We start from the raw sequence: 18,994 nt of genomic DNA, 5'->3' as shown, positions 1-18,994 counted from the left end.
CTTTGTGTGCAGCCAACTGGAACAGCTACTGGAGACAGCAGAAAATACCAAAAGGCATTAAAAAAAATCATGATCAATAATGATGACAGCATGATCTAGAAATCCCACACTGCAGCTTTTCTTCCACATCTAGTCTCTTTCTGGTCTCACTTTATCAGGATGATGATCTAACAGCGTCTTAACTGCTTCAAGAAACAGTAGCATTGCTGCTCTCATAATAATATTTAGCCTGTTGTCAGGATGCGAGTAAGTACTTTCCCCAAAAATTCTGAGCCCACTAATTCATACCATCCAAAAGTAAACTCATCTTTTTTGAGTGGAATCTTACATAGTACTTTTTTTTAATATAAATTTTACTAAACCAGTTTATCGTTCAGTGTGTCACTGATTTAATGCTTTTATAAATTACTGTAAAGGACAGGCTGAGTTGTACTGCTACTACTTTGGATGATGGTATCTGCCCTTGGCCACTGCTGATTGGGTGTCCATAATGGACAAATTTATGGTGTGGGTAACTTTTTACTGGCTTTTGTGTTTATGGTGTGCAAAACATCAGTGTGCAAAGCTAGCTTTCTTGGTTTTCTTTTCCCCAAACTTGTATTTCTTACCAACTCAATAAATATTAATTGGGAATTTGATAGTGTTTCTTAGTTATGACAGGAAACACATTTAAAATTATATCATTATTTCACCATCTGGTAACTGATGTGCAAATTAATAACTGGAATGTTCTAGAGCGCTACAGGGAAAATAAGGATGTTTAGTTCGCCTACGAGTTTCAAAGACCTGCTGCCTAAAAAGGTCTCCTATGTCATTACCCAGGAGTGAACTAGAAGTCGGGCCAATTTAAACAGGATGTAGCAGCACAGCCACCATAGACTTGCTTTTTCAATCCTGACACTCCCATCTGCTATACTTGCATGTTGACCAGCATATCCCAGAAAACCTTCTGGATGTTCTACAAACCACAAGCCACACACAGTCCTGCCAGCGTTACTTTTAAAGTTTCAACAGACTCAGAAAGAACAGTACTGCTGGTGTCTTCAAGATAGAAAGTACATTTGCATACTGTGCCAATTCTTCCACCTGTTTCCAAGCCCACAGATGTTTCCCTAACTTACAGTAATGACAGCAAAAAATATGTAGTAATCGATCATGAGAAACTGCTGCTAAATTTTTGCTTTTCTCCTAGATTCCTTCTGAATGTCACGTGCTTTCCCAGTCTTTTCCAACTCCGTCCCAAATCCATCTGTTTGAACTTAAGACTGACATCCAGTCTGCTCAGTGGGACCACTGTGACCACCCACAGTGGCCAGATTTTTCCCCAGATTGTCAGTGTTCAGTCAGAAAATAAGCATGGCCTAAGACCCTTTAGGTGTGCTACACGTATAGTGCCAGGTCCATCATGACTCTTCCAGGAAAAGAAGTGGCCTTAAGGACTTTACGGTAAGACTTGAGCTTTCATCAGTCAAGTCTGGGGATTTCCCCCACACACACACTTTTGAGATTATGGCCTCTGACCTCAGAAAAAAAGGGCAGGTTTGTCTGGATCAGCTTCTCTGGCTTCAGTAGTAGCTAGTTGGTAACTGCCTCTGTACTCACAACTCATGATGCAGAATGCCTGCAGCTACAGGCTGTAAAAATGGCTGCACTTCATCCATGCTGCTTGTCTTGGCCAGACACAGCTGCTATCCTGAAGCAGCATATTAATATCTATGCCAGAAAGACCTTACTACCTTGCTCTTCAGGTAAAGTGGCAGGAGGAAAAGTCTCTCCAGATAAAGGCTAATGAGAATTGTATTTAGAAAGCAGCCCTGAAAACAAGCTCTGTCCTGTTGAGGGAAAGAATGGAAGGCTCATCTCTCGTTTTGGAGTATTATTTAATATTTGACTGAGACAGATCTTGTTTATCACATAGGCATCACCCAGTAGAGACATGGATGGCCCTAAAGAATGGCTCACAGGCTACATACCACAGTGCTCAAGGCAAGCCAGCAAGGCCCAGCAGACCCATGGCTGGTTGGTGCGCAGGCTGCCTGTCAGCACAAGGGCCAGAGGAATGGCAGAGCCAGCTGCTGCAGCTTATAATCACAGAATCAGCTAGGATGGAAAAGATGTTTAAGTCCAACCACTACCCCAGCACAGCCAAGGCAACCACAAACCCATGCCACTGAGGGCCTTGTCTACAGTTTGTGAATACTTCCAGGGACAGTGACTCCAGCATTGCCCTGGGCAGCCTGTTCCAAGGCCTGAGCACCCTCTGGGGAAGGAATTGTTCCTCAGCTCCATCTAAACCTCTCCTGGTGCAGCTTGAGGCCATTTCCTCGTGTCCTGTTAATTATTCCTTGGAAGCAGAGACTGACCCCACCTCACTACAACCTCCTGTGAGGCAGTTGTAGGGAGCGATAAGGTCCCCACTGAGCCTTCTCTTCCCTAGACTGAACCACCCAGGTCCCTCAGCCATTCCCCATCACACTGGTGCTCCAGGCCCTGCACCAGCTCTATTGCCCTTCTCTGGCCCTGCTCCAGCACCTCAATGTCTCTCTGGTAGTGAGCAGCCCAGAGCTGAACACAGGATTCGAGGTGCAGCCTCACCAGTTCCCAGTGCAGGGGCACAGTCACTGCCCTGGCCCTGCTGCCACACTGGTGCTGATACAGGCCAGGATGCTGGTGGTTTCCTGGCTGCCTTGGCATAAGCTGCTCCTGTTCAGCTCCATCAACCAGCACCACCAGCTCCTTTTCATGAGCATCCTTCCAGCCACTCCCCTCCAAGCATGAAGCATTGCAGGGGGTTGTTGCAGCCCAAGTGCGGGACTCAGCACTTTGCTTTCTTGAACCTCATCCCTTTGGCCACAGCCCGTGGATCCAGCCTGCCCAGATCCCTCTGCAGAGCCTCCCACTCTCCAGCAGATCAACACTCCCACCCAACTTGGTGTTATCTGCAGTTACTGAAGGTGCCCTTGATCCCCTCATCCAGATCATCAATGAAGGTATTAAACAACACCGGCCCTAACAGGGAGGCCTGAGGGACACCATTAGTGACCAGTCACCAACAAGATGTGACACCATTCATCACCATACTTGGAGCTCTGCCATCCAGCCAGTTTTTTACCCAGTGAAGAATACACCTACCCAGGCCATGAGCAGCCAGTTTCTCCAGGAGAACGCTTTGGAACACAGTGTCAGTGCTTTACTGAAGTCCCAACTGACAATGCCCACAGCCTTTTCCTCACCAATCAGACAGGTCGCCTTGTCGCAGAAGATAAGGTTGGTAAAGCAGGACCTGCCCTATATAAGCCCATGCTCAGCGGCCTGCTCCCTCTGCATCCCCCCAGTCCCAAGCCTGCCGTTTCGGAGCGCACTCCCCGCCCTTCCGGTAGCGATAACCCGTCCACAGGCGCCGCCAGTCTCGCGAGACTTGAGACCCAAACTCTCGGCATCCGTGCTCGCTCCGTGTTTTCCTTTCCGGGCCGCGCGTGCCGCTATGGCGGCGTTGGGCTGTGAGGAGGCGAGGGCGGTGGGCCCGGGCCCCGGCCTGCCTCACCCTGGCCTCCCGCCTGGCGTGCCTCTTCACCCCGGCGTGGCGCGGCGGCGTGGCCGGACGCTGCTGGTGCGGCATTTGCCAGCCGAGCTGAGTGCGGCGGAGAAGGAGGATCTGCTGAAACACTTCGGGGCGGTGTCTGTGCGCGTCCTGTCGGACCATGGGCGGCTGGTAAGTGCCGGGACCTAGGGCGGTGCGATCTGGGGAGCGTCTGACCCGGGCGTCCGGTCTCCCCGCAGGCTGCAAGTGTACAACGGCCTCAGCTTTGTCCTGCCTTACTGTTAGGATTAAGGCTGTGGAAAAGCACTGAGAAAGGGGCTGCTGGTAGGTGTATGAATGCAGTTTCGCGGGTCTGCCTTTGAAATATTCCTGTGTTTTTTTTTTCTCCCCGAAATTACGAAAACGTACCAGTATCTGTTTGGTGATGAATGGTGTTTGGAAAAACCCTTTTATTCCTGCACTCCTGCAGGTAAATTGTGTCTGCATCTTGTGTCAGGGCCATGCTTTCTTTTGTAGGGTATTAAAAATACTGATTTCATTGTAATGATTTTCCTGATATATGATCTTATAACAGTGTTAAGGGTTTAGGTTTTTAATAGTGAGTCATGTAGCACCAAGATGAGGTAATAATGTTTGTTAAATTTAAGATGAACTGTGTATTCTGTGAAGATTCAGGCTAATTTGGAAAGCTTTGGAATTTTTTTTTAACTTAAAAAATAAGGGAAAACGTTATATAAACCATGTAAATTTTAAGAGCACAGCAATAGCTCTGATTTTTGTAACAGGAAGAGTATTACTTTTGGGAGCTACTTTGATGAAAATGTTCTTCTGAGAGCTGCTGAAATAAATCTCCTTTTTTTTGAAAAGAGGATTCAGCTTCTTTATCAATATGTATTTTCTTGCAGTTTAGGATAGCTTTTGCTCACTAGGGGGAACAAAAACAAACAAACCCAAACCCCCAAACTCCTGTGTTCTTGTATTCCTTAAACTCTTGTGTTCCTGTCTTAATTTTTGAGTACAGGAGTTCTTGCTTGTTCTTCACCTTTGACTCACATGGGAGTTAGATGGTTGCTGTCTGGAAGCTTTCTAATTCATAAGCTTGAACTTCGAATTACTTGTGGGTATACGTTTTACATGCAATTTCTTACCTCTTTGATTTGAAGTTTTTGTTTTGTTTGTTTTATAGAAACATACTGCTTTTGCTACTTTCCCCAGTGAAAATGCAGCTGTGAAGGTTTGTATTAATTTTGTTACTAAATGTTCTAGCAAAGCACTTTCCTTAATTGCCAGTTGTGCTCTAAAATGTTTTAGACATCATCTAGCACTTGGTGTTCTGGAAAATAAAATGCGGGGCGATGTAATATTAGAGTTCTGTTTCAGGAGATGCTAGACGGATTTGATGGAATGATTGCATCTGTAGATTCATAAGAAAGGTGAGTTGGAAGGAGCTCATGGAAGTCATCTTATGTTTGTAGTTCAAAGCAAGTGGTTGGTTACTTGAAATCACAGAGATTTACTATGCTGTGTGATAACTGCTATTAAGGCTGCAGTCTCGCTACTGTTTTCAGATGACCTAAGTCTCTGCAATGGTTCCAGCCGTGCGACTTCCATCTTCCATCCTGCTAGCAGGAAAGACATTAATAAAAACAGGACTGTGAAGGCAGGAATGGTGCAGAACTGTGTCTTTATTGGCACAGACTTAGTTTAAAGCAGTTGGGGCTGCATCCTGTGCATGGTTTACCAACCAGAGAAAACACAGTTATGCTTTGAAATAATGCTAATGTTTTTCCTCTTTCCTTTATTTCTTTTCTCTATTATAATTATTTGAAGGCTTTGTCAAGACTGCATCAGCTGAAGCTTTTAGGTCACACCTTAGTTGTTGAATTTGCAAAGGAGCAAGATAGTGTGCAGGTACTTAGCCAGCCTTCTGTCTCAGAGAAGTGTAAAAGGTATGTGCATAATAATTTAGTTCTTATGTTTGTGGCCAAGAAAAAGAAATGCACTGTTCATGATACTTTTATCGTACTACTAAGTAAAAGGATAAATTGTAACTATTTAGAAGTGTTAACAAGCAGTTAACACTTCTAAGGCAGTTCAGTTCTATAGGTGACTGCATTCTTTCTGTTAGTATTGTTTCATTCTGTATCATCCTGAAATAATTCCCATCCTTATTCCTATAGTTATTAATAACTTTATCCAGCAGATGGCCCTGTTTGCTTTTATTTACAGAGCGAAACTCCAGTCTGTGTAAGCTGACCTCTGTGTTGCACAGGTTCCCTGTGTTTAAAAATGATTCGTTGTCTTTTTTTTTTTTGTTAGGATTATAATTTTCTTCTGCTCTTAAACAGTGCTTGCCTGATGTTTCATTCTGTTTTGAGTAGAATTGACACCTGCCAGGATAACCATCTAAGACTGAAATATTATAGCCACTATCTTCTAAGCTGGAGCTGATTTCTATGTATCTAGCCTGGACCATGAGGAGAACAAACATAAAATTGTCTGAGTGTATTTTCAAATACTTAACGAATATGTAATATTTAGAAAGAAGGATAAAAAAAAATCAATGAATTGTAATGCTAGTGTGAGCAAGAGCCATGATGGTTTGGGTTTCAGTTGTCTTTCAACTACTTAATTAAAAAAAAATAACTTGAATAGTTTGGCTTCTGTGTTTACCTGTGTAATATAGAACTAAGTGCTAGAAGCTACGTGATAGTGTGTAATTAAAATCAGATATAGAGGTTTTAAGTTGCTTATTCCACTCTGTGATTATGAACAAAGCAGTAATGTAATGCTTTTGATTTTATACAGCCTCTGCACAGAGAATAACATGAAATAATTTTTAGCTCTTTTCCCGGATTAAATTTAAATCAGAAGTGTTTGAATATTGGGAGACTAACTTAAATCTGCATAAATATCTTTTAGAAGTGTGGTTGCTTTATTTACCTGCATGTATTAATTGTTGAGAATTAAAATGGCTGTAGTAATGCATTGATAAAAGATGTTTAAAATACTAATCTGTTTCTTTTGTTTAATCTCATTTACTCAGAAATGTATTTCCTATGTTATGTACTGCATTTAAATTTTGCCGTTTAATTAAGACTAAGTTAATTTTTAGTTCAGAAGAACAAGTGAAAGCAGAAGAGAAAAAAGACCAAAGCTGTCTTAAAATAGAGGATGGAATTGCACCTGAACACGGGTTAGTGGTGATTTTTTTTTTGTCTTAATTATCTTATTCTTTTACAGTGGATTTTGAAATAAGTGTTTTGCACTGTTGAAAAAGACTGTAGCATGCTGCACGTGTTTTGTTTCATAGTAGGCTGCTGTTTTACATGCATAGGTGTTGGAATTGTCACAAAGAAGAAATTTTAGTTCTTAAAGTTTAGAGCCCTCACAGTTGAGTAGTGACTGGTGCTTTGAAGTGTGAAGTTATGGATTGCATAATAGCCTTCTAGCTATTGGTAGAAGATGCATTGTGTCTTAGGAAGTGTTTGAGGATCCAGTGTTAACATCAGAATACTGTTGACATACTTTTCCAGAGGTTTTTTTGTTCTTTTTTTCCCCCATGTGCATTTTTGTTTATGTGAAGAATAAATTTCTTTTTGAGCTAATGTATCCAGCACTTTAAGCATTGAGTTTATGATGTTTGTATAGCATGCTATACTATGTTTTTGGTTTTGGACGTGTTGATTGTTTCTGTGTGCTTCAGGCTTTCTGCATGTGTTGGTGCTTTCATTGTGTCTAAACCCGATAAATCTGTCATGCGTTAGGGGACTGCTCCCTGATGTTAAAGGCATAATGGAAGTGGTCCACAGCTGTTCTAAGGGAACTATTTCAGTGATACTTCAAATATAATGAATAATTAAATCTCTAGTATTTATTAATTACTATCAGTCATTATGTGACAGTGGTGCTAAGATGTCTTGGGTTTTGTTTTTGTGGGTTTGTTTGTTTGTTTTTCTTTCCTCAGCCTCAGCTTTCCCATCAATTCTTGCCTCAAATATTTGTATCCACCACCTTCAAGTACAATTCTAGCAAATATAGCAAATGCCTTGGCAAGCGTGCCCAAATTTTATGTCCAGGTAAGTACAAAAGGCAAAAAAAAAGTATAAACATAGAAGCATCTCAGTTTTCCCCTTTAATTACCCACAGAAATAATTTTTGTCATAGTAAATATTAAGTTAGTTTTCCTATGATGGTGCTAACCAGTAGCAATTTTTTACTATGCTGAGGTAATAAGAATTCATTGACCAAAAGTAACTTATTTCATTGATGCTGAAGACTTAACTGGATTATCTTAACTTACCTTTAATTAGATGTGACCTGAGTACATGGAATTTCATTCTGAGAGGATACTTTACTTTTTTTGATTAGTCTTTTTAGGATGTTGTCATGTTTACCATTAGTGTTGGATCTCATGTGCAGGCTTTCACATTGCTTAATAACCAGTGTAGTTGTATCTTCATTAAAATTATGTTGATTTACACCTGCCAGAAGTTACCACTTTAGATACCTAGCAGGGAACTGTTTACATTCCTTTCTTGATTAAAAGGAAATCTTGCTTATCTTGCATTGTTTCAGGTACTTCATCTTATGAATAAAATGAATCTTCCTTCACCTTTTGGACCAATTACAGCTCGTCCTCCAATGGTAACTTTTTTAATACACATTTTGAGTACTGTGAAACAGATTCACAATTTGAAATGTTTGCAACATAGTAGGAGATCTAGGTTAAAACTTAGATTGGAGAAATCTCTGGAGGATAGCAAATACTGCTTCATTTAATTGGGTAAGATTTGCATGTTCTGTAAAGAAATCTTTTTGCTATACATAGAACAGAGAAACATACATGTATGACAGTACTGGAATATTTAAAACTGACTATTAAAAAAAACAAATGGAGGTTATAGCTTCATGTTACAAATGCAGGAAATAATACCATTAGCACACTGTCTTATGAAGATGTGTTAAGCTCTTGCATTTGTGTGTTTCTTTGGACTCCTGATTAGAGTCAGGTTGTCAATGAGATTATAAAGCACTTCTGGATTTAATTTACTCTATCTCCAGGTTGTTTTTTCAGAGAGACAGGGTTGAGGGGAAACTGGCAGAGGCTTCAGTTTTTCTAGTTTTCTAGGAGAGCTGTTTCTGAAGGGAACTAGAAATACCAGCTCTGTGGTCTCGGTGCTCTTTTGCTGTGATAGAGTAGTTTTACTGATTGCCAGTGGAATATCCTGCAAGTGAGGAGTTGCGTTAGTAGTGTTACGTACAATATTTGGATATAGTGAAGTTGTGTTCCACTATGCTTTGTGTTTGCCCTAACAGAACTGCTAAAAGAGGAGCTAGCTGATAAAGAAAACTATGAAATAAATCTATCAAATGAATTCACACTGATTTCTCTAGGAATTGTATTCATTGCCTGGTATTGGCCCAGATTAAGCACTATGAATTTAATGGTCGTGCAAAAAAGGGTGGTAAGGAGAGAAGCCAGTCCTCAAAATTCCTAGAGCAGATTCTAAAGGGCACAGAGTATTTCCAGTGCCAGAAGACATCAGTGCTTTATGGAACTGATGGTACATAAAGTACCTATTAAGTGTAGTGCGATTTTTGAAATGGAGGTGTTTTTTTGTAAATAAGGAATTCCTTACATGTGGTTTTGCAGTCGTGGTGAAAAAACTCCTTTCGTTAAGTCCTCACTCCTTACAGAAACAGAAATGTAATTTTGATAGGTGGTAGAAGGTTCAGTGTAGAAACTGAGATGGCTTGGGAGCTTAGGCCTCCTCCCATGTTTTGAGCATATTCTTCTCAGAGAAAGTCCTTAAAGCTGAGTGCAAAATAAAAACCCAGGGCTATAGTTGCAGGGGTTTTTTTAACTCCTCAAATTAAAACTGTTTAGCTTCAGAAAGCAGGATTTTTGTTTTCTTGTGGAAACTTTTCAGTATTAATTATTAATGAAATAGCATTGAGATGGCTATAAACATACATGAAGAAAGACTTTGTGTCATGTTCTCATTTATTGCTTTGAGTGTTTTTATTATGTAAAGGAAAACAAGCATGTTTTTCTTAAAATGTTTAGTTACTTAAAAATCAAAAACACAGTAAATTTTTTCCCCGTAATTAGTATGAAGAGTATTTACCGGCACCTGTTCCACCTCCACCAATCCCACCTTTTCCTCCTGAAGAGCCTCCTTTGCCTGAAGAGGAAGAGCAGCAATCTAGTGGAGATGAATCAGAATATGAAAGTGATAATGAGGAGGAAAAGGAGAGGTATGCATGTTACAGTCATTTGCCAGCTGTTGGGCTCTTTCAAAGCGGTGATTATACTTTTCTAGCTTCTAGTTCAGCAAATGGTGGAATCTGTTAATGTTTGCAGTATAGATAATCTTTCCAGATGCTTAAGGAATCTCTGGAGTGACTTAAATTGACAGTGCTGTTTTGAATCACAGCAAGAGGAGAAATGTGGCAAAATGGTATGCAAATTACTGTATGTTCACATGTCCAAAACAAAAAAAAACCCCAACAGATTAGAAACCCTGAATGAAGAGAGAGTGCAGATATAAGGAAGCAACCGTTAGTTTCTTTTCTGGGTTCTTTGCTTTTCCAGAGCTTTACTGAGTAAACTACTCAGTACTACTGAATTATGTGTGCACTCTGACTTTTAAATGTTCTTTGCGCATCAGTGTGTGTTGCTAGAAGTAATAATAATGGGAGGTTGCGTGTGCTGAGGATTCTCTTAGTGTTTTGGGACTGAATTGCATCATCATAGCTTTTTTTTTTTTTTTTCTAGTATCTTTAACAGAAAATGAAGAAGCAATTTTATTTTTTTAAACTGAAAAGTAAATCCAAGTCCCTATGCTATATTCAGAAAATACATGCATTTGGAAAAAGGCACTACTGTTAAGTGAAAATAGTGCTATTAAAAAAGGTTCAGGCTGGGGCTTCATCGCATTCTACAGCTTCAGTGTCCTAATTAGGTGCATTCTTGGGGAAGTAAGTGACATCACTGAACTCATTATGATGAGTTAAGTACTCTGTGTATATCAATTTATGTGTTAGTTTATTAATGTAGTTTTGGTTTTAAGGTAGCTAGACTTACAACTGTTCTGAAAATCTGTATTTCAGGGGCTTTCAGGAAGGGGGAAGGGTTTTCAAAATGAGTATTTTCAGGTAAAATGTAAACCACTTGGTTTTTTCGTAAAACTTTGTTTAAAACAGAATGACCAAGTTGATGGAATTAGCAACCCTTCAGCCTAAAAGACCAATAAACACGAAGAGGCGTGGTGTTCGAAAAAAACGAAGAATTAAAGACTTACTGAATGTTCCCGTGTGTACTCCTCAGAGGTTTGTGTTTTTGTGGGTTTTGCACTTTTTCAGAAGATTATTATTTTACTAAATGACAGTCTCTGTATCATGTTTGCTTTAGTGTTGCTGTTTTAAAACAAGCCTTCTTCAGTGATACATAAGTTCGATAGTGAGGTTCATCTTCCCTTATCCCCATGCTTGGTTTTATTGCTGTAAAGGTCCACATTTTCTGTAACTTAAGCTCTGAGTCTCCTCAACAGCCTTAATCTGTAAAGTGGTGTTTGTTTCTCTTGCTATCACAATAACAAAGTCGTTTTTTCATAAAAAAGAAACCTAATTTAATATCACAGCTGTGACACAAGCAATCTGAATGTATTGTTTAGGATACATCTCAAAGTAAAAATTAGAAAGCATGAAAAGAGCAATACTAAAAGAGTAAAACTGATTTGCTTTAGAATAAGTTAGGGTTTTGAAACTGCAGTACTGTGGCACAGTAGGCACCAGTGTACTATTTCTGTGTAGTGATGACCAAGTTTTTCGTAAATGCCTGTATATACTGTAATGCAGTATGCAGTTCTTGGTTTTGCTTTCACAGCCAGCCGTACCTTCTGTGTTCATGGTATGTTAATCAACTTGAATGGTATTGGGTAACATTTTTGAAATGGGGAATTGATGTATTTGTAACAACAGGATAAAATCTATCTGGAAGAAATCTTATATTTGACTATGCAGTCATCAGTGGCTGAATCTTTTTAATAAACATGTTATTTTTTTTATTTAAACAGTAATTTGCACCCTGCACTGTCACCTTCAGATGTCTTTGATCAGCCACAGCGTGTAGGTCATAAAAAAATTGAGTTCCATATTAATACTGACATCCCAGCTGTTCTTCAGATAAATTCAGAAAAAGAAAAAAATAATGGTAAGAGAGTTTGCACTTCAAATGTATTTAATATTAAATTCATGTAGTTTCAATGTGTAGAAGGCTGCTGAAATTTAGGCCAGGGATTTCTTTTTTTTCTTCTATGCTGGATTTTTCATAACAGTATACATCATGGTTTGTTTCAGAACACCAGCTTGTGTCTTGTCCCATTTGCTGTTTTTCCCATGTTGAAGCACAGAATTTTGTGCTTTGGTCCAGTAAAGGATCTAGAGGATTTTAAAGATTTCTTTTTCTCCTGTGATCTGTGGGTTGATGGTAAATTGCACTCTTTTAAATGTTAAGGTGTTTTTAGCAAATATTTCGTAAATGCATTCTCATTATTACATAGTGTAATTTCATGTATCAAGCTAATTTCAGATCTTCCTTTTCCAGCTCTTAGAAAAGCAGCATTCAAATGATTGCCAACTCCTCTATGATGCAGTAATTATATGCTATGACAATGGTGGGCAATAATAGCAATGAGGTGTGGTGGTTTCTTACAGGGTTGTGGTCAGTCTGTGTTTCTTGTACTTTACAGTAATATGCAGAGTAAGTAAATGGTTTCTTTAGTTAAGCCATTGAAATAGATACAGTCTGGGAACAACAGGTGTAGTTTCACCTTAACTAACTGGTGTGTGCTATGGCTTTATATATAGTACAGTTGATTTTATAGGACACAGTGTAGAGGAGGTGTGTTTGTCAAACCAGGGATTAAGACACATTTCTTTGGGATGTGTTCAGATTGCTTTACAAAGTCTACTACATGAAAATATTACTGAAAGGCATATGTTTTTTTTTTCTTGCTGTTGATCCTCTTGTGTATAAACATACGCATCACTTCTGTATTATGTGCTGAAATTTCAGACCTTTATTCAGCCACAGAAGAAATCAATAATACAGGCTTTGGAAGGATTTTCCCAGCCCCTACTTCAAATGATAAAATGGAAACTGAAGAGGAGGAGGATGAAATACCATCAGAATTTATTTCTAGAAGGGATCTAGAAAAAAACAGACTGTCTAGCGAAGGTACAACTGTGAGAATAAATTATAATAGCTTTCATTTGTTGCAACAAATAGTTTAGATAAGTATTCTGTATTAAGTATCATAAGTATCATACGAAACTTACATATTAAATGTAGTTACTTTATACTTAGCAAAAAATATGAAGTAAGTAAATGAGCTAAAACATTGTCTCTTTTTCAGAAATGGAAAAATTTTCTGTTTTCAAAAACTATGAGCCAGGTGATCCAAACTGCAGGATATATGTGAAGAATTTAGCTAAACAAGTTCAAGAAAAGGTAGGTAAACCAGTAAATTTAAGTGTTGATTGGAAAGGCTTTTTGTCAGCTTTCCTCTATATACCTACCCTTTAATTCCAGGATCTCAAGTTCATTTTTGGAAGATACGTTGACTTCCAGTCAGAAATGGAACGGAATATGTAAGTGAATTTGGTATTTGGTTAAAATTAAGCCTTTTACATTTAACTTCTATCATACTGGTGAAAATTGGGTTTTAAAACCTAATAATAAATACTTTTTTTCTTTATGCTTCTGCATAAATAGAATTTTTCTGCTTGAACAGTGTCTGAAGACACTTTGTTCCTGCCCATGGCAGGGGGGAGCAGTTGGAACTAGAAGATCTTAAAGTCATTTCCAACCCTAACAATCCTATGATTCTAAGGCAGTATTATATTTCCTGTACATTTTCATTATCAAATCTACTGTTTATGGGCTTAGAGACACAGAATAAATAGTGGAAATGCCTGTGTGTGTGATCACTTTGCATATGTCATTTACTGCAGTTGCGCATCAGTTTGCCATCCTGCAGTCTAATGTCAGTTTTTACTAAATGAATCCCCCAGGCAAAATGGTCCCTAGTAATATAATCCCCACTTGTAGGCTCTGTTTCCATTTCTGCTATTTCTCCATCTTGAAGCATGAAAATTATGTTCGTACTGTGAAATGTGAAAGTGTGGTTAAACATGAGTGAGTCCCAATTCTCAATTTTGCTTCTAGGTTTGATATACGTTTGATGAAAGAAGGCCGTATGAAGGGACAGGCTTTCATTGGACTTCCTAATGAAAAAGCAGCTGCTAAAGCTTTAAACGAAGCAAATGGATATGTCTTATTTGAAAAACCCATGGTGGTTGTATCTTTTTCTTCAAATATTTACATTATATTCTTTGTAATCTGTCTGTCAACCTCTACTTTTGCTGTCATAGTGTTCAACTTATTAGAAGTCTGTGGAAAGAGGAAATACCTTAAGAAAACCAGGCAGCATAGCATACGACTTAATTTTTGTATAACTCAAAAATATATTGGGGCACACCTTCTGAAATAGGAAAGTAACTGTAGTTTATCTAAGATAATTAAAATTGTCTTCTTTGGTCTTAGCTCTTTGATCCTGCAAAAACAGTACAAAAGATAATTTAGCTTGCATGATGATTGTGTTTTAATTAAGTAAGCTTTTTGACTTGCTTATAGGATTAAGAATATAAAGACTAGCTCCTGTTAGGGTCAGGAGTCTCTATTTAGACTGCTTTTGCAGCTGGAATTGTCAGTTGCTTTTTGGGCCTGTGAAACATGTTGGGATTTCAACACTTATTGTATTGGCCTTTTTTTTTTTTTTTGTCTGCAAGTCCTTTCTTATTCACTTAAACGTTTCACATTTATTTCCTTTATGTGTTCTAGTGTTCACCCCAGCCTCTGTTCCTTTTACCTTTTTCCTTCCCAAATACCTACTAAAACATCAAAGTTATGAAAATAACATGTTAGGACGGAGGATTGTAAATATCAAGTACTTATCCTGCTATAGTTATTCTGTTTGCACCTAACCCATTCCTGATTAGTCCTTCTTGTTTACTTAGTATTGTAATCGCTTTGACAGGCGCTCTTAAAATGTTTTTATACTGCAAATCAGTAAGGTCCTAATCTTTAATTAATAGCCACTCTTGTTGTAATATTCTGTACTAGAATTGATTCACAGGTAAAGGCCACTTCTGTTATCTGTTGCTGAAACAATACTACTTTTTTTCTTCTTGGTTAACTTCTGTTTACCAGTGACACTTTTAGTCCTTAACAGAATCTCAGCAATTTGCTCGTTCAGCTCGACCAAAACAGGATGCTAATGAAGGGAAAAGAAAAAAGTAGAACACTCCACAAGGTATAGTTTTCTTCTTGAAAATAAAAAAAAAGAAAATAGGCTGGGTTTTATTTGTTTCTTTGTTGTTTTTTGGGGGGGGCGGGGGGTGGTGGTGTTTGTTTTTATATAATGGCTCTTTAGGAATAGTGTTGCGGAGGGGAAGTGTTCCATAAAATTTCATTCTCTTAAATTTGCACTTACAGTAGAAAAGCAGAATACAAGGTATCTAGTTGGTGTGAGTTTAAAATGTTGCTCCTTAGCCTGTTTAGAAACTCAGAAACTGCCATTTCCCTAATCTTCATATCCAAGAGTAGTTGTCAGTTTCTCTAACCATTAGTCTAAGGGGAGCTAAGGAGAATAATTCTGTGAAATTAGACCATTAATCTTTTAGTGATCTTCTGGAGTTTTGGCTTTGAAGAGAGTTGCCTCTTTTCTCCTTCCCTTCTGTCCCCAACACTATAAAGTGATCCCGAAGAACTTTTCCAGCAATAAACTTACTTCTGGTAGCTGTGTAAAGAGCCTTTGGCTTTGATAATTTTGGGAAATGAGATCTTGGTGCTCTTGCCACATCCTAATTTAGGAAAGGGTATTTTGTCAGGAAGTGCTACTTAATGTTGCATTAATCAAGTCTTCCTTTGTTGTGGAATGCATAGGTCCTGATTTTTAGCATTGTTGTCTAAACTTAATGGGAAACTAACTTTCAGCAGAAATTAATTACTATTTAACTTCATTTCCTGTCATATAGCTTTACTTCATTATTGCTTACTTGTAACTTAACTGCTTTATATAACTCAAGTAAAATCAGTTCTAATTTCACTTTCAGGGGTTTCATGCCCTGAAAATATTTGAGTAGTGAACAGTCTCAAATTAGCATGTGGAGTAACTGGTGCAAAAATTCGAAGCATTCATTTCTCAATCTGCACCCTCTAATAGATCACTTACCTGAAATTTAAAGGGGATTTAACTGCCTTACTGTTAGGCATCACTCAGGTTCTTCCACCTAAAACTAAACAAACTCAAAGTTTAGGCTGAATGCTTCTGAACTTAATCCATATGTTTTAATCTGGATGTTTTCATTGTTGGGGGGGGGGGGGGGGGAAGCCTTGAAGTTTGAAATAAAGGATGTTAACAGCTGGTTTTGATTTTTAAAATTGGTTGGGGACCCCACAGTATGGTTATTGTGAGAGTAGTATTTCCAACAGTTACGTCTGTTACAGGTTTCTTGTTCTGTCAGTTGTCTAAGGATTTTTCTTATCAGATTATAGTTGAGCTTGTCTTGGTCATTTCTGAGGTGCTGTTTGGTCTCAGCAGTTCCTATTTTGAATTATTGATCTGTGGTTTGCAAAACCTGTATTTTGTCAGATTAAAGATCATGTTTTTTACAGGTGTTATTCTGTACTGGTCATTGAAAAAGAGATGAATAAGCCTTGGCTAAAGTATTCTATTAGAAACAAGGGTTTATGGGAATGTTCCAATCTTGTTTCTTTCTCATTCCTTGTTAGAAAAAAAGCCACTTGTATTTCTGTCATTTTATACGGTGTCTAATAAAAAAAAACCCACGAAATTATTAATGGTTCTTTAAATACAAGAAGCAGCTCGAAGTATTTTAGCTATTGGAAAGCCTTTTATATGAAGTCTGAACATTTTTATTCTTTTAGGAATTCAGAATCTTTCCAACTAATTTTGTACTTTAAATCCAATTCGACTTTGCTGAATGTTCCAAGTAATACTTTAAGGATACATAAGGAAAATAACAAAGTAATTGGTTATTAATCGTGTTGATCATCAACTTACAAGCTTTTTTTAGAGTGAGCAAACACATACTTATGCAAGACTTGTTTGTGCACCTGTAAGTCTTACATGAGTTACCATGATGTCAGTGTTTAATGTGTCAAGGGCAGAACTTCATTACTTTGACTTGTAAAGAGTACAGAATGCACCGTAGACTAACAGATTTCTAGGAATCCATGGGTTTTAATTAAAAATACTAATTTCACTTCAGAACTACTGATGAAACTGAACCCTATTTCTGCATGACTCTGTTTTCCTGTTCCTGTCAGGAATATTCTGATGGATGTTGATTGTTTTTTTTGATGCAAATTTCCATGGCAGAAAGCTGAGTCCGCAAGGAAAAACTGTGTCAGAATCTCATTTGAAACATGAATATGCATATAAACAAGTTTATGCAAACTTTTAAGGGGCTTCACATTTGATCGGTATCATGGGGAGTGGGCAGTGTGTGTGTTTTTAACTTTTGGTTACTTCTAAACAGGAAGAAGCTGTGTTACCTTTATGAATGTAAATGTAATTTTTTTCGTATTTTCTCTACAAAGGTTTTATAAGTTGTAGATAAAGTAATACTTATGGTTTATAAAGATATTGTGTAACTCACTGTCTGAAAATGTCTTTTTCCTGACAGGGTAGCAGAAATTTCAGTTAGTACTTAGGGTGGCTATATTTTCTGTAGCTAAAATACAGCTTCTGGGGAAAAGGGTTTTGTAGAAGAAACTGGTGTTGAGAGGTTTCCAACTTCTTCACAGGGAAGAAGTGACTTGAAAGCCTTCATTGAATAGAAATGTGGTCGGGTTTTGGACCTGATGAAAAACTGTCTCTAAAATGGCAAAGATCATTGAACGAGAATTAATGAGGCAGAAAAATCTGATGTTGTCCTAGTAGTTACAGTTATCAAAAAACGTTTTTACTTTTGAATATGGAGTTTAGTGTTGATGGACTCATCAGCCCTCATTAAATCTCATAAGGGGGCAGAATTGTATTTTATCAGACACATGTACTTGCTTTTGATAGGTAGCATAAAGTTATGTTTATGCATTACTGAGAATCAAGTAAAATTAAACCACATTCTGCTGTTCTTCTTTAGAAACATTCCTGCGTAAATACTGCAGTAATACTGTCATGCAGAGTGTATCCTTTCTTGTTGTATCCTTTTTTTGTACAATGTTTCCTGTAGCACTCAACTACATCTAAGTTTTGGTATAGAGTAGGTGTGGGGAGTTTATGTGTTTTAGCGCCTGAACTAACCTGATAACTTTAAAAGCAAAGGGCACCTTCTCAGAGGAAAAAGAAAAATCCCTGAGTTGACTGTCCTCAGTGAATAGATACAATAGGGGTTCTTAGTCTTAAAAGGTGGCCTCCACCTTCCTCCTCAAAGGTCATACAACTTGCTAATTTGGTCCAGTTCATTAGCTTGTATGAGCTAATGTTCTGCTAATGTTCCACTAATGTGTGTGGAGCTGTGCTGAACTCACACTATGGATATTGTCTTGTTTTTCTTCAAATATAGTAATAATATATTGGTTAAAAATGTTGGAGACCAGTTCTTAGTGATATGAGAGGGTTGAACAATATTTTAGGTTGCTGTCCTGGTATATGAGAAACAATCCGTAATTGACTTAGTTTGTATGTTCCTTACTGTTTCATTTTTGAGTAGAGAAGAAAATATAACAATATCTCACAATGAAATATTTGGAATGGAAATACTAATCACTGCTACCTTTGACCTTTTTGTTGTGTTGGGTTTTTTTTATTTTTTTAATTGTTTTCTGCACTGCTGGTAATAGTGTTGCCAGTGACTTATATTTTCTTGTGGGTTTCGTATTACATTAGGGTTTAATTTACTGTAATATAAAATTAATACAGCCCGTATCAAGTCAGATTTTTTTTTCAAGACACTCAACGCTTTTTTAAATGTCAAGTATCTTTCAACTTAGTTATTAAAAGAAAGTATAGCACTACTATTTCCCTGATTTATCTTACTCTTAACATGCCTTTGTGATGTTCCAGGTCCCTTTTGTGTTCCATCTCTTTCAAGTATTACCAAGCTGGGGGAAGAACAGTGTAATCTTCAGGACTTTTGAACTGTGCGTAGTAGCATTTCTAAAGTATTTAAGGCAGAGTATAAATTTTCTCATATTAAAGATTCCGGTTATCTTTAAGCTGTCACAAGATTTACAGGACAAATGAATGTTAGTTTGCTTGTGAAATTTCTAATAAATTATTTCTTTTCTCTTGATTTTGTGGTTTTTTTTCTCTTCAGTTTGATTTTTGTTACGGGATTAGGGAGTGGGAAGGAGGA

General features: G+C 38.0%; 2 protein-coding genes across 11 annotated transcripts in view; one reads left to right on the top strand and one right to left on the bottom strand.

Moving 5' to 3' along the window:
- LOC133225979 (collagen alpha-1(XI) chain) overlaps positions 1-18,994 on the bottom strand; it is a 462,534-nt gene that overhangs the window by 275,645 nt on the left and 167,895 nt on the right. The window lies entirely within an intron of this gene.
- RNPC3 (RNA binding region (RNP1, RRM) containing 3) lies at positions 3,065-18,931 on the top strand. Of its 3 annotated transcripts, none has more exons than XM_061379221.1 (15): positions 3,070-3,712; positions 4,728-4,775; positions 5,372-5,490; positions 6,657-6,737; positions 7,509-7,620; positions 8,120-8,188; positions 9,657-9,802; positions 10,751-10,876; positions 11,623-11,759; positions 12,624-12,785; positions 12,964-13,058; positions 13,140-13,198; positions 13,776-13,908; positions 14,850-14,922; positions 17,780-18,931. In XM_061379221.1, exons 1-14 carry the CDS (start codon positions 3,140-3,142, stop codon positions 14,907-14,909), a joined length of 1,920 nt encoding a protein of 639 aa, XP_061235205.1. In that variant the 5' UTR covers positions 3,070-3,139; the 3' UTR covers positions 14,910-14,922; positions 17,780-18,931. The 3 variants fall into 3 exon arrangements, with proteins under 3 accessions (XP_061235207.1, XP_061235205.1, XP_061235206.1); XM_061379222.1 differs by having other exon boundaries at positions 3,071-3,712; positions 18,703-18,931; XM_061379223.1 differs by lacking the exon at positions 12,624-12,785 and having other exon boundaries at positions 3,065-3,712.

The sequence above is a fragment of the Neopsephotus bourkii genome, unplaced genomic scaffold (assembly GCF_033783945.1).
Source record: "Neopsephotus bourkii isolate Nb327-2 ecotype Australia unplaced genomic scaffold, CSIRO-AGI_Nbou_v1 NB_1768, whole genome shotgun sequence".
NCBI lineage: Eukaryota > Metazoa > Chordata > Aves > Psittaciformes > Psittacidae > Neopsephotus > Neopsephotus bourkii.
Note: the sequence above shows the minus strand (reverse complement) of the source record. Positions and strands in the feature narration are given on the sequence as shown.

Coding starts and splice junctions, on each gene's coding strand:
- RNPC3 (XM_061379221.1), top strand. CDS start 3,140: ATGAGCAGCCAGTTTCTCCAGGAGAACGCTTTGGAACACAGTGTCAGT. Junction 6,738..7,508: donor GGAATTGCACCTGAACACGG/GTTAGTGGTGAT, acceptor TTCTTTCCTCAG/CCTCAGCTTTCCCATCAATT. Junction 8,189..9,656: donor TTACAGCTCGTCCTCCAATG/GTAACTTTTTTA, acceptor CCCCGTAATTAG/TATGAAGAGTATTTACCGGC.